Source organism: Temnothorax longispinosus, unplaced genomic scaffold (genome assembly GCF_030848805.1).
Source record: "Temnothorax longispinosus isolate EJ_2023e unplaced genomic scaffold, Tlon_JGU_v1 HiC_scaffold_32, whole genome shotgun sequence".
Classification (NCBI taxonomy): domain Eukaryota; kingdom Metazoa; phylum Arthropoda; class Insecta; order Hymenoptera; family Formicidae; genus Temnothorax; species Temnothorax longispinosus.
The window spans coordinates 226,012-239,985 of NW_027270143.1; the positions used below are offsets into that span (position 1 = coordinate 226,012).

Genomic DNA, 13,974 nt, shown 5'->3' on the forward strand with positions numbered 1-13,974 from the left:
TTATTAATTTACAAATAAATGAGCGAAAGAAAGGGGAAGGTTACCGCACATTTCGTAGAAAAATTAATTATTAAAGCATAAATTGCTTGATTTTTCTTCTGCTAGACTGCCACGGTTGTGAACGACGTGAACAGCAGCACGCACTATACACGCGGCGACCAATCAGAGCAATCCCCTTCATTCCCGCTACTTCAAACGCTAGTGCGCTTTTCCAGAACCCCCGCGTCCTACTACTCCCCCCGATGAAGCCATCGAACCTCCTTAATATATTTTATAAGAAAAACTCGGAGAAATGTATATAAAATAATAAAACACACAAGTAGTGCATATATATACCTGAATCATTACTATTGGACTTTTGTAACACATTTTCACCTAATGCTGCTTCAAGAAACTTCGTCATGCGGATGATCTCCACTGCTGGTATCGACTGCCGATAATGACGTTTATGAATCTTTTCGTGGTGTCCCATAAAGTTCGCCAAATCATCCACTTCATTTTCAGATAAATTCAACGTAATGCAAGTTGTAGCAATATGCTTGCGTAATTCAGTGCCCCTTAATGCATGTGGTATCTGTGCACCACATTTTTGAGAGAAATATCGCATAAGGACACATGCCCTTAAATATTTGAAACTGCGCTTACTGCTACTACGTATGCCGAACACATAGGGATTCTTTTCAAGAACATTCGCATCTTTTCGATGCTTCAAAATTAGTTCAATACATTGAACTAATTCTGTGTCTAAAATTACAGGCACTGTGCGTCCTAATTTCCCGCGAATTAAGAATCTCACATATTTATCAGCAACCTATATACAAAAATTATAAAATTATTTTGTTAAATTATATACAATATAATCAATCATAAAAATACAATTAAAAGACCCCGCACGAAATTGGATTTCGGTGGAATTGACTAAAACTTCTAAAATAGATGGTTCATGTGATGCTGATCAAAGCCACAATGGGCAAGATTTACAATAGTAGACTGTTTAGGCGCTATCAGAGTTTAAAAGTCAAAATAAAGTATTATTTTACTACTATATTATGGAACAGTGGATTACAATGTATTATTCTGCAGAACCATACAACTTATTTTTTTTATTAATACAAAAATATGTATTTTTTCACATAAATACATATTTTTGTATTAATAAAAAGAATAAGTTATATGTTTCTGCAGAATAATGCATTGTAATCCACAATATAATACTGAAATAACACCTTATTTTGACTTTTAAACACTGCTGGTGCCTAAATGATCTATTATTGTAAATCTTGCCCATTGTGGCTTCGATCAGCATCACATAAATCGTCTATGTCCGAAGTTTCAACCAATTTCACCAAAATCCAATTTTCATAAGAACCGTGCAGGATCTTTTTGTTTATACATCAACAGAAAAAATATTTTATACCTGTTGTAAATTTGAACCTAATAATTTATATAAATCTAAACAAGTTTCCCTTGTTATGCCTTCGCGAGCATTAAAATCTTCTATAGTAACACGTTCAATTTCTCCTGCTCTTCTCCTATTGAAAACTTGCATAGATGTAAGTGTAACTTTTGCAAGCTCTTGCCATGTTTTGTACGTGAATTTTTTTTTAAGATTAGTATATAATAATCTTCTTTCACTCTTCAGATATGAGTGTAGCATTTTTATATCCTCCATAGATGGAAGTGTAACTTTTTTCTGTCTTTTATATTGTGTCACATTTTCTTCTACTATTTTGTTTATAGATGTCCCATAATCTTCATTTAATATTTTTAAAAAATTTTCTGTGCTACTTTGCTTTGTTATATTATTTGTTTTTATACATTCTGTTATGAATAAGTTACCAACGTGTTTTAAATATGTTCCAATATTTGATGCAACTGATGGTGCACCATATTTTTTATTAACATAATCAAAATCAGCTACTTTATTTACTGTTTTAAGACAGTCATCATATATCGTAGGATCGTATATATCAGAAAACTCTTTTATGTTAGGGTTAATCTCTTTTAATGTGATAAGAAACCGTCCTAATAATCGAAGTCGAGCACGTATCATATCTTGTTGATGTTGATGACTGTACTTGATACATAGTTTGTTTGCGTATGTTATTAGTAATTTATCGTATCTAATACATCGTGTAACATCATCTTCCCTCAAAACTGGGAATAAAACTTTTCTTACTGTCTCACTTGCGCATTCATGGATCATTCCCATTACAGCACGTCCCAGAATTTGTACATTTCTGCCTTTGGATACATTTGCACATTGTTTAAAATGATGCCTAATATTATTTTTAGTAAACCATCCTTTACATTTTGCACAACAGGTAAAGTCTCGTACTGTTTTACGACTATTCTTGGCAGGCCTTTGACAAACAACTAACGCCCCCGTATTTACAGAAGGATCTGTATTGTGTATAAAATTTCCTTTCCTCCTAATGGTTTCTATATTTTTTTTCTGTTCTAAATTGCCTAAAATAAAAATAATATTAAGTAATGCATATTAAGGCTCTTAAGTATACGCCGCGGCCATATTAGAGTTCCTATAATAACAGTTAAGCCAATGTGGTGACGATTTTTTATTGGTTTCGCTATATGTTTCAGCCAAGTTAGTGGGAGTAAGATAAGCTATAAGTGGGAGTAAGACAAAGCTATCATGGTCGCCATATGCTTCAGCCAAGAAGTTAATGGAAGTAAAGGCCATTGCACGTAACAATGTTTTAGTTGTAATCGTAAGGCCGTAAGAATCACAGGCGATTATTCTTCTCGCGCTTGAAGAATAATCGAGTGTGATTGGTCTATTTTCTTACGGCCTTATGATTAAAACTAAATCTTTATCACGTGCAATGGCCTTAAGACAAAGCTATAACGGTGTCCTAACTCTTATTATAAGAACTTTAGGCCATATTAGATTATGATGTCAGAAGCGAGAAATGGCATGTTGAGAATTCTTGCGTGCCATTTCCAAATAAACAGATATTTGTATAAAATAATACTTCAGATCACTTCAGCACACTTCGAAAGTACTTCGAGGTTTATCCTTTTTTCTTAAGTTAATAAACAGCTATACAATGAATGTAAACGAAACCTGCGCTTGCACATAATTCTGCATGATTAGACTTCGTATTACATTTATTTCACGGCTGTTTATTAATAAGAAAAAGGGATAGACTTCGAGGTAATTTCGAGGTGTGCTGAAGTGATCTAAAGTGTTATTGTATACAAATATTTTTTTATTTATTTTTGGCACGCAGGAATTCTTAGTGTGTCATTTCTAGAGCCTAGAAGCCTTAATAATAATAATACTAAAACTTACATTATAATTTAAATATATTTACAAATTATTAGATAATACTTATAAGAAATGTACAATAAAATTTTATAAAATTCAAAAATATAATTACCTTTTGGTAATAATAAAAATTTTTTTACATCAGATTCTAATTTATGCACATTTTCTAAATGACGTGCAATCTGACTTTGAAATTTTTTGCAATAGTAGCAAAAATTCTTTTTTTGAAGTCCCTTAGATTGAGAGACTGGAATACATAAATTGTTTTCTTTACAACCAAATGTATTTACAGACGAAATGTCTATTAGTAACTCTGAAGAATTTTTATCATTATTTTTAGAGCTGTTATTGTGGATGCTTTCATGTTCTGTAGTTTCTGTTTCAACTTCAATTTCCGATGTTGAAGGTAGATATTCGGAAGTATTTGTTATGTTTGCAGAAGCAATATTATTAGTATTATCATTATCACAAGATAATGTTATATTATTATCACCATCATTAGACCACATAGAATTTTTAGCATTAGTAACATCATCCAATATAATAGAAATATTGTCATCGTCAAAGGGAAATACAATGACATCATTGAGAACAACACCTGTTACAGAATTATTGGCGCTGCCTTTGTCAAAAAATGTTACATTCTTATAAGAATCATTATTTATCAAATTATTAATATCACTATTAATGACAATACAATTAATATCAGTACCATTAATATCAGTTCCATTAACATTAGTATTAGTACTAATATCAGTATTAATATTACTGTTCACAGTTTTACAGCCATTGCCATTATCGCAAGATAAATTAATATCATCTGTATAATTGTTGGCATTAATAACACTATCTACTATGCTATGACCTTTGCCATTATCGCAGGAAGCTGTCATGTTACTGTTAGAATCATTACCATTCGTGGAACTGTTGATATTAATATTACCATCTAACGTTTCATAATTATTGTTATTATTACAGAAAAATGTTGCGTTAAGGTTTACAGCCTTTACTCTCTCTTTACTATGCTTATCACAGTCATTGGAAAATATCATGGCATTATCAGACTCAGCATGTCTCATAGGATCGCTGACATTACTTTCATCATTCATTGCATTGTGGTCATATCCATTATTACAAGGAAATATCACGTTATCATAATCAGTATTATTCGTATAATTGTTAGCATTAACAGTACTATCTACTATGCTATCACCTTTGCCATTATCGCAGGAAGATGTCATGTTACTGTTAGAATCATTACCATTCGTGGAATTGTTGATATTAATATTACCATCTAACGTTTCATAATTATTGCTATTATTACAGGAAAATGTTGCGTTAAGGTTTACAGCCTTTACTCTCTCTTTACTATGCTTATCACAGTCATTGGAAAATATCATGGCATTATCAGACTCAGCATGTTTCATAGGATCGCTGACATTACTTTCATCATTCATTGCATTGTGGTCATATCCATTATCACAAGGAAATATTACGTTATCATAATCAGTATTATTCGTATAATTGTTAGCATTAACAGTACTATCTACTATGCTATCATCTTTGCCATTACCGCAGGAAGATGTCATGTTACTGTTAGAATCATTACTATTCGTGGAATTGTTGATATTAATATTACCATCTAACGTTTCATAATTATTGCTATTATTACAGGAAAATGTTACGTTAAGGTTTACAGCCTTTACTCTCTCTTTACTATGCTTATCACAGTCATTGGAAAATATCATGGCATTATCAGACTCAGCATGTCTCATAGGATCGCTGACATTACTTTCATCATTCATTGCATTGTGGTCATATCCATTATCACAAGGAAATATCACGTTATCATAATCAGTATTATTCGTATAATTGTTAGCATTAACAGTACTATCTACTATGCTATGACCTTTGCCATTATCGCAGGAAGATGTCATGTTACTGTTAGAATCATTACCATTCGTGGAATTGTTGATATTAATATTATCATCTAACGTTTCATAACTATTGCTATTATTACAGGAAAATGTTACGTTAAGGTTTACAGCCTTTACTTTCGTTTTACTATGCTTATCACAGACATTGAAAAATATCATGGCATTATCAGACTCAGCATGTATCATAGGATTATTAGCGTTACTTTCCTCATCGTGGCCAATTCTATTATCAAGAGAAGATATCACATTATTGTCCAAATATCAATGCCGTTACTCAAACTGTTGGTATTGATACATATTAGTAGTGCAAATATCTCGCTGTGGTATTTCTGTAGTTACGGTAAGAAATAAGAACATATGTAAATCTGTAGTAGATAATAGAAATGCAATCCAGTATACAATTTCAAAACCATTGTACGTAACAAAATTTTAGGCCCAAAGCACAACGACTATGACAGTCATAGTCGTTGACGTAAAGGCCATTGCACGTAACAAAGTTTTAGTCGTAATCGTAAGGCCATAAGAAAATAGACCAATCACACTCGATTATTCTTCGAGCGCGAGGAGAATAATCGATTGTAATTGGTTTATTTTCTTACGGCCTTACGATTATGGCTAAATCTTTGTTACGTGCAATGGCCTTAAGTAACGCACAAACTTTGGCGTATCCTGATCTGTCAGGTCGGGGACTACGACCGTCGTCGTTACATTATGTTACCCTGATAGCACAGTGTCAGTTGGTGCCGTCATGATGCCGTCGTGGTGCTGTTAATATACACGAATTTCGTGCATATTAACAGCACCACGACGGCATTATGACGGCACCAACTGACACTGTGCTATCAGGGTATGTGCTCTGGTCCATGTCGTAACCGTAAGAAGGACCGTAAGAAAATTAACTAATCAGTTAATTATTTTTTTCGCAATTAAAAAAGAATCCATTGTGATTAGTCAATTCTTTTATGGCCTTACGGTTATGACTAAAATTTTGTTATATGCAATGGCCTCTTAAGGGAGAGAGTCTCGTGTAACACGCTAAAAAGTAAAGTAATTTTTGGAATTTTTTTTTGAAAAATCAATGCAACAGATTTTTTTCAAACTTTTAGAGTATTTTATTATACATTTCAAAAATTAAAAAACATTTTTTTTTGTAAAAAATAACAGTTGTGTTAAGAACTATGGGGTTACGAGACCGCGGTCTTGTCGCCGGAGTTGTAAATCGGCGTGCGTTATAGCGCCTGTTGTACTCGCCTGAAACAAAAATAAAAAAAAATGTTTTTATTCTTTATAAAATTACGTCGTCGATGAGCCTAAAAAAAAGGTAAAAGTGAAAAATTAAGGAAAACGGCGGGACTTAAAAAAACAATTTTTTTGTCAAAATTACAATTTTTTTGAAGTCCCGTCGTTTCCTTAACTTTTCAGTTTTACCTTCTTTTTTAGGTTCATCGACGACGTAATTTTATAAAGAATAAGAAAATTTTTTTTATTTTTGTTTCAGGCGAGTACAACAGGCGTTATAACGTCCGCCGATTTACAACTCCGGCGACGAGACCGCGGCCTCGTAACCTCCATAATTCTTAACACAACTGTTATTTTTTAACAAAAAAAAATTTTTTTATTTTTTGACATGTATAATAAAATACTGTAAAAGTTTGAAACAGATCGCACTAATTCTTCAAAAAAAAAATTTCAAAAGTTACCTTACTTTTTAGCGTGTTACACGAGACTCCCCCCTAACACTACTTACACTACTAACAGTACTTAACACTACTTACTGTTGTTATTGGCCACTAATTTTACATTTTCCAGAACAATACATGGATTATTTGTATTTAAGTTTTTAGCAACTTCAGAAAGATGGTCTTTATTTTCTGTAAAAATAGAATATTTAATTTCAATTATTTCATAAGAAACTAGAAAGAAGTATAAAAGGTCCGAAATATTTGAGGGAGTTACACATGGAAAGGCAATTCAGGGAATAGTATTAAAGCACTACTAAAAGTAAGATGTGGAAACATGGAGGATAGGAATAAATATTAATTAGAGGAGGAGAAGGAGACAGTGTGTTTTGCAGACAAAGATATGATCAAAGACTGGTTTAAGATTTTAGATAAAAATTATGTAGAAATAATTAATAGGATATGGAATGATGTGTTAGATAGTACAAAATGTTACTTACTATTTTGTGCAATTACACGTAAAAAACATTTTTTTTTTACGATTTCTGTCACATTTAACAGTCATTTTCCTCAATTTTTTACTTCTTACGTGATATTTATGGTGATTGCATACAAATAACACATATTTTGCCATTTTTTTACACTGAAATGAATTTTTACACTAAATGAATCTTCAACGAAGCAATCCAGGTTTCAGTAGGTTTTAATAGATTGAAACAAATGAACTACGTTAACGGTTTGATTCTTGCACAGGACGCGCCAATACTAAAGAATAAAGGTGGGTTTTCATAGGCAGTAAAATGCAGCAGCAGCGAGCAGGGACTTTAAGCCAGTGGCACACGGTGCATGTTTTTTCCTGCTGAATCGCTTGCAATCTAGTAAATTACTATAATTGCACCACTCAGCACTCAAGATTTTTAATAATTTACTAGATCGCAAGCAATCCAGCGGAAAACATCTCCGTGTGCCGCTGGCTTTTTATCCTCGACAAATATCGCATACGATATTTTAGGAATGTCAGAAAATCACACTTTGCAAGTGTGCTATTGGTTGCAGAGTGTGATATTCATCGTATGCGATATTTTTCAAGAGTAGAGCCCCAGTTTAGTAATTTCTAATTAAAGTCATTAATCAACACATTGAACGCATACTACAAATACGGCCAATTGTTTTATTTGCTACTAATACTACGTTTACGCGAGCGTTATTCTGTAATAACTTACGATAATTTACTCGTTTACGCGGAGTAAATTATCGTAAGTTACTACAAAATTTCGTTTACGCGAAGGAATTATCGTAGTTACTACAAAAATAACGCTCGCATAAACGTAATATAAGATAATATTACCACAAAATCTCATAACACACATACTACGTTTTACGTGAGCGTTACTTCTGTAGTAACTTACGATAATTTACTCGTTTACGCGGAGTAAATTATCGTAAGTTAGGGTAGACGTACCATTTTGGCCACTTTAAGCGATAGCCTACTATAATTTAAAGATAAGTTTAAAATAAATATATATGAGCACCTAGAAAGTTGATCGACGTCATCCGGAGGGTATAAGGAATCGAATTATTACGAATAAAAGTTTTTTTTTACGCATAATTAATCGCGAAAATGGTATATAATCAGTGAACCCCCTATTTCACCAAAAGTGGCCACAAATGCACTGTTTTTGGCCAGTTCATTGTACTATTTGTGGCCACTTTGGACAAAAAATATTGACAGAAAATTTATAAAAAACAGGTAACCCACGCAATTTTATTTAAATAATGGTTTATTCGAACGACAAAAGCATTTTATGCAACAAATAATATATTCCAGTAGAAAATATATAACTATCGATATAAATCTTAGAATATATTCTGAAAACAAAACCATGTAACGTCGATTATAGCTGCACTATTTTCTCTTTTAGCAGTTTTTGTTTCTGCAGATTCTGCTTTTTTTTTGTTGCTTTTTTTCTCTAATTTCTCGGCTTTAATCTTCTGTTTAGTTCCATTCTCGCTACTCTTTCCTCTCTTCTAATACGTTTTCTCTCTTCCTCGTCGCGTTTTGCTTCCTCTTTGGCCTGCATCAATTCGATCCATTTATCGGAAGTTAACACCGAAGGTGTATGTTCGTTGGTCCTGTTTGATTTTTTCGATTTGGTCGTTTGCTTTTTTGGCCACAGAAGTATCGAGTTCAAAACTTCATCTACCGATTTTTTGCGATCCGAACGTTGGTTTTTCATGGAATTTTATAGTAATAGCTTGATTATTATAAAACTATATAAGAAAATAACTACATAGGATTTTTTTATCATAATTTTCGATTGATTAAAACGCAAATCAATCGAAAATTATGATAAAAAAATCCTATGTAGTTATTTTTCTTATATAGTTTTATAATAATCAAGCTATTACTATAAAATTCCATGAAAAACCAACGTTCGGAACTAACTGGCCAAAAATGGAAATTGCAGGCGCCATATGTGGCCATGGGGTGGCCACAAATAGTACAATGATACTTTTCGATGTTCTATTTTCGGCCATACCGTATTTACAGCATATTTTAGGTTATTTTTCAATGATTTATATTGTAATCGAGAAAACAAACGATATATCTATTATATAAACATGATTGTGTGCAGGATAAGCTGAGATAAATGAATAACGAAGAGTTACTTACCAGCCGTCTTCTTAACCTTTTCTGTAAGGTTTAGCCAGAATCTTGGAGGTGCGATATATTTTGTTGTGTAGCTTTCCCGTTGCTATGAATGAGTCGCGAAAGGAAAGGAAGTGTTGCCAATAGAATTATTCTTCTATTCGACACCTTTGCAGGATGTTTCGAACTCGGCCAATCTTAATATTTAGCATTAAAAGAGAGAGTGGCCACAGAAGGTACAGTGGCTACAAATGGTAAGTCTACCCTACTACAAAATCCCGTTTACGCAAAAGAAAATCCCGTTTACGCGAAGGAATTATCGTTACTACAAAAGCAACGATCGCGTAAACGTAGTAACAATAAAGTTTTTCACAAGATAAAGGAAGTATAACTACTTCATGAAATTGTTCGAGTAGCTCTAGCAAACGAAACCTAATACCAAAAAGCAGACATTTTTATAATATTTCTGATATATATATTGCTAGCATTATTTGCTGCCAATTCAATATTACGTTACGAAACTGTTACTACGTTTACGCGAGCGTTATGTAATAAGCGTTTATGTAATAACTTGTGATTTTTCAATGCGCGTAAAAAGAGTGGTCTTTAGCAGAGAGAGATCCCTGTTTACGCAGAATGATAATCAAAAGTTATACATAAGGGTCTCTGGAAGCATCACCCGTTTACGCGGAGTGAATTATCGTAAGTTATGATTTGTTATAATTTGAGTAAGTTATTATATTTGAACAATTTACTCACATCCAGCTCTTCCGAAATTTCTTCCGCGTCTGCAGCAGTTTTAGGCGATTTTTTAATCGCTTGTTTAACTTATCCAACCAATCACTTTCCTGTGCCATTAAAGCACGAAATTCCCGTACTCATGACTAACATTTTGTAAATGTCTATAGCGTTTGTATATACGATCTGTAACATCTGTCCATCGTGCATTTAAGAAAGTGAAGCGTCTACCAAGTTCTTGAACGGATGATCCTTCTGAACTTAATAGTTTATCATTTCCCATTTTGTTCAAGTTTCTAAATTCTTCCACTCGTTTGTCAATGTTGTCTTTCAGCGCTTGATATCGACCACGAACTTGAAACAGCTCAACTGAAGATGTTATTTTTGACTTTATTGGTATCTCCTTTTCTAAACTTGACAGCCCACTTTGTAAAATCTTCTATACCATTAATAATCTAACGAAAACAAAATTATTATACAACAAAAATATTTTTATTTTTATTTATAAAGATCATGTATACTTACGGTATCATTTTCTTTAAAGTACTCTTATATTTGTCGTTTAAACTTTTAGCTTCGTTAACAATTGTGTTCCATTTATATGTTACTACTTCCAATTTGCTGTTTAACAGGCTTGCAAAATTAGGTTCAGATTTTTCGAATATTCTATTGCTAATAATCGAAGTGCTTCTAATTGCGGTTTTGTTTTATTTATTTTTCGAGAAAACAAAACGAATTTGCTCTAATTTATGCTCTATTTTTTTGACATTATCCATAATGTCTTTAGATAAATTTTCTAGATACAATAACGATTTTTCCAACCAAGATTCAAGAGTAGAAAGTTCAGTATTAAACGTTTGCAAAATTGTGATATCTGAAACATGCATTATATTAATAAATTTCTTATGAAGTCATAACATAATATAAATATAATAATTAGATAAAAAACAAGCACTTTTGCATTATATTACACGTATTTTATTTTCTATTTACTTTTGGTAAGAGTCTGTTGTTCCTCTTCCAAAATGATAAGAATATCACTCCATTTAGTATTTACATCTTGCAATTCATCTTTAAGTCTCTTGTCCTGAAGAATCATCATTTATCTTCGCTATTAAATCTTGTCCAGTAAAGTTAACATATTTGAAAGTTTCTTCCTGTTCTTTTAACGAGCTTTGTGTATCTTTAAATCTTTTTATTTGCTCTTCCATAATTTTCTCGTCTAATATAATTATATGTTCTGACAATAGAACACTTTCCACATTTAATAATGTAATGATTAATATAAACGATATCAGATTGGTGACTGCCTTAATGTATTTTTTAGGCGGTGTTCGATTAATGGCATTAATTATTTCAGTCAATCGTTCGGATAACCTAAATGTTACGTTCTATTAAGCAACACATCAAATTTATAATATGTGTATATGTATATATTTACAATAATACTTACGTTGCATACAAATTCTCCCACTTAGTCAAAAAAGTTTTTACGTCTGTGTCCATATTACTAGTTTCTGTAACAGCAACTTGATTTTCTGACAATTCTTTTGCTTTTTCAAGTATCTTTTTTATGCGCTCATCATGGGATTTCATTGATTTTATTTTAACCTGAATAAAATGTTTTAAGATTAAGATTAAAATAGCGTACATTCATATTAAAAATTAAATTATATTAAAGGCAATATTTTAGCTTACCCTAAATGGTTCTTGATTGTTTTCTTTATTTGTATCAAACCACTTGGTGTAACTTTCCAACATCAAATTTAGACTAGCTAGTTCAGTCCGGAATTTCTTTACTTCCTCCAGATAATCTATGCGTCTCTTTATCTCATGAAGACGATTATTTGTCGCTGTCCAACAATTTTGTATGTCTTTAATCTTGGATTCTTCTTCTTCGATGGACTCGTTCGCATTTTTTAACTCATTGATAAGTCGTTTACCAATTTCAAGAACTTTATCATATTCATTTTTATGCGAATCCATATCTGTAAGAGTATCTTCATAGACAACTTTCTTCTCTTCCACGCTTAATTCGTCAAACACTCCTTCCGAACGGCCAATTTCTAAATCGACGTAATCCAACCATTTATATAGTTGAAGTAATGCCGATTTGAACTCATGTTTAGTAGTATTATCAACACGCTGTTTCTTTGAATCACTATGTGGTGTTGACTGAAAATAAAAGTATTTTATTAGTCACGAAAACCGAATACAAAAAATATTGAGAATAATAAGAAAATATATACTGTTGCAGTAATCTCTTCTTTATATGCTATACTTGTTATCGTTTCGGACATCCATTCGTTTCCTTTAATAGTTGTTATGTTCTCTTCAAATTTTAAATCAAACTCAAATCCAGAATTTGTTATCTAATGCGCAATATAAGAAAAATATATTATTTAAGAATTAAAGAACAAAATATATTTTAAATGTAATATTCTAAAATCTTAAATTACCCTTTGGGATTGTACTTCCATGATTTGTCCAACGGCTTCCCATCGATCTTGCAGATTTTTCATATTTTCCAAAATATCCGCGTATTCTAAAGACGAGCTGTTACCATCCTGAATTGATTCTTGTAGAGATGTTAATTTCTTCTGATTTATATCCATTTCTGCTTTAAGAACTTGCAATTTCTTTATTCTGTTTAATACTTCGCCAATACCAAATTTGGATGTCGGGTTAGCTTTCATTTGCTTTAGTGTAATTTCTGTTTCGTTCAACCATGCTATCAGCCTTTTGTAATCATCAGTAATATTTTGGCAAAACGTAGATAAAGATTCCAATCGCTGGCGTCGCGCCTCTTTCCACCGGCAGATGTGCAACAAATATTCAGAAAATTTCAGAATGAAGTAGCTCGTTTCGTAGCACATGGTCGTGATCACAGGTTATGTTTCCGTCTATTGAATGCAATGCGTTAAGGCTCTTGCACAATGACAGGCAACAGGCAATGGGCGCGTTCAGCAGAACAAACCGCTCAGTAGCGATCGAACGTGATTGGCTCTTACTTTTAGACCGAGCAAATCAGCGTAGTGTGTTGATAAGTGCCCATCTACAATAGGTGTTTTAAGCACTAACACCTACAAATTGACCAATCACAGTCAATTATTCTCTTCAAATTCAATTGTGATTGAACAATTTCTTAAGCCCGGTGTCCACGATACAAGAACTGTGTCCAAGTTTCGGTTTAAGCCAATCAACTTGCAACTCTTACAGAAAAGTAGCGGTTTCATTGGCTTAAACCGAAACTTGGACACAGTTCTTGCATCGTGGACACCGGGCAAAGTCGCGAGTCGCAAGAATTGACCAATCACAGTCGAATTTGAGGAGAATAATCGACTGTGATTGGTCAATTCTTGCGACTCGCATTGTAAACTCAGCATTAAGGTCAATTCAGACAAACTTGCATAGCGCATAAACATAAGCATAAGAGATTTGATTGGTCCATATGCATGTGCATAAGGAAATAGGCCAATCCGTTTCTTTATGCATATGCTTATGCACCTATGCAAGTTTGTCTGGATTGACCTTTAGGGCCCGGACACACACTTCTGCACAACGCATAATGCGTAAGCATAAGAAAATTGATTGGTCCATACACATGTGCATAAGGAAATAGACCAATCAGTTTTTTTATGTTTACGCATTATGCGTTGTGCACAAGTGTGGGCTCCCCGC

The 13,974-nt window shown here is 32.8% G+C and overlaps 2 protein-coding genes across 5 annotated transcripts in view; both read right to left on the bottom strand.

Annotated features, from left to right (window-relative positions):
• LOC139824307 (uncharacterized) overlaps positions 1 to 10,709 on the bottom strand; it is a 15,204-nt gene extending 4,495 nt beyond the window's left edge. Inside the window, exons 1-7 of one of the 3 annotated variants that reach the window (XM_071796841.1) lie at positions 10,315 to 10,709; positions 7,406 to 7,548; positions 7,002 to 7,097; positions 3,402 to 5,555; positions 1,418 to 2,469; positions 646 to 811; positions 403 to 574 (exon numbers count right to left, since the gene is read on the bottom strand). In XM_071796841.1, coding sequence (XP_071652942.1) covers positions 549 to 574; positions 646 to 811; positions 1,418 to 2,469; positions 3,402 to 5,412 — 3,255 coding nt within the window. In that variant the 5' untranslated portion in view covers positions 5,413 to 5,555; positions 7,002 to 7,097; positions 7,406 to 7,548; positions 10,315 to 10,709 and the 3' untranslated portion in view covers positions 403 to 548. Of the gene's footprint in view, positions 1 to 336; positions 812 to 1,417; positions 2,470 to 3,401; positions 5,556 to 7,001; positions 7,098 to 7,405; positions 7,549 to 10,314 lie in introns of those variants that run through there. The other 2 variants (XM_071796839.1, XM_071796840.1) reach the window with 2 other exon arrangements.
• A 311-nt stretch (positions 10,710 to 11,020) lies between these two features.
• Positions 11,021 to 13,208, bottom strand: LOC139824311 (dystrophin-like). 2 transcript variants are annotated; one of them, XM_071796843.1, is made up of 6 exons: positions 12,753 to 13,208; positions 12,543 to 12,665; positions 11,992 to 12,468; positions 11,747 to 11,904; positions 11,287 to 11,670; positions 11,023 to 11,167 (listed from the first exon to the last, which is right to left on the bottom strand). In XM_071796843.1, exons 1-5 carry the CDS (start codon positions 13,167 to 13,169, stop codon positions 11,367 to 11,369), a joined length of 1,479 nt encoding a protein of 492 aa, XP_071652944.1. In that variant the 5' UTR covers positions 13,170 to 13,208; the 3' UTR covers positions 11,023 to 11,167; positions 11,287 to 11,366. The 2 variants fall into 2 exon arrangements, with proteins under 2 accessions (XP_071652945.1, XP_071652944.1); XM_071796844.1 differs by lacking the exon at positions 12,543 to 12,665 and having other exon boundaries at positions 11,021 to 11,167.
• Positions 13,209 to 13,974: the final 766 nt, after the last annotated feature.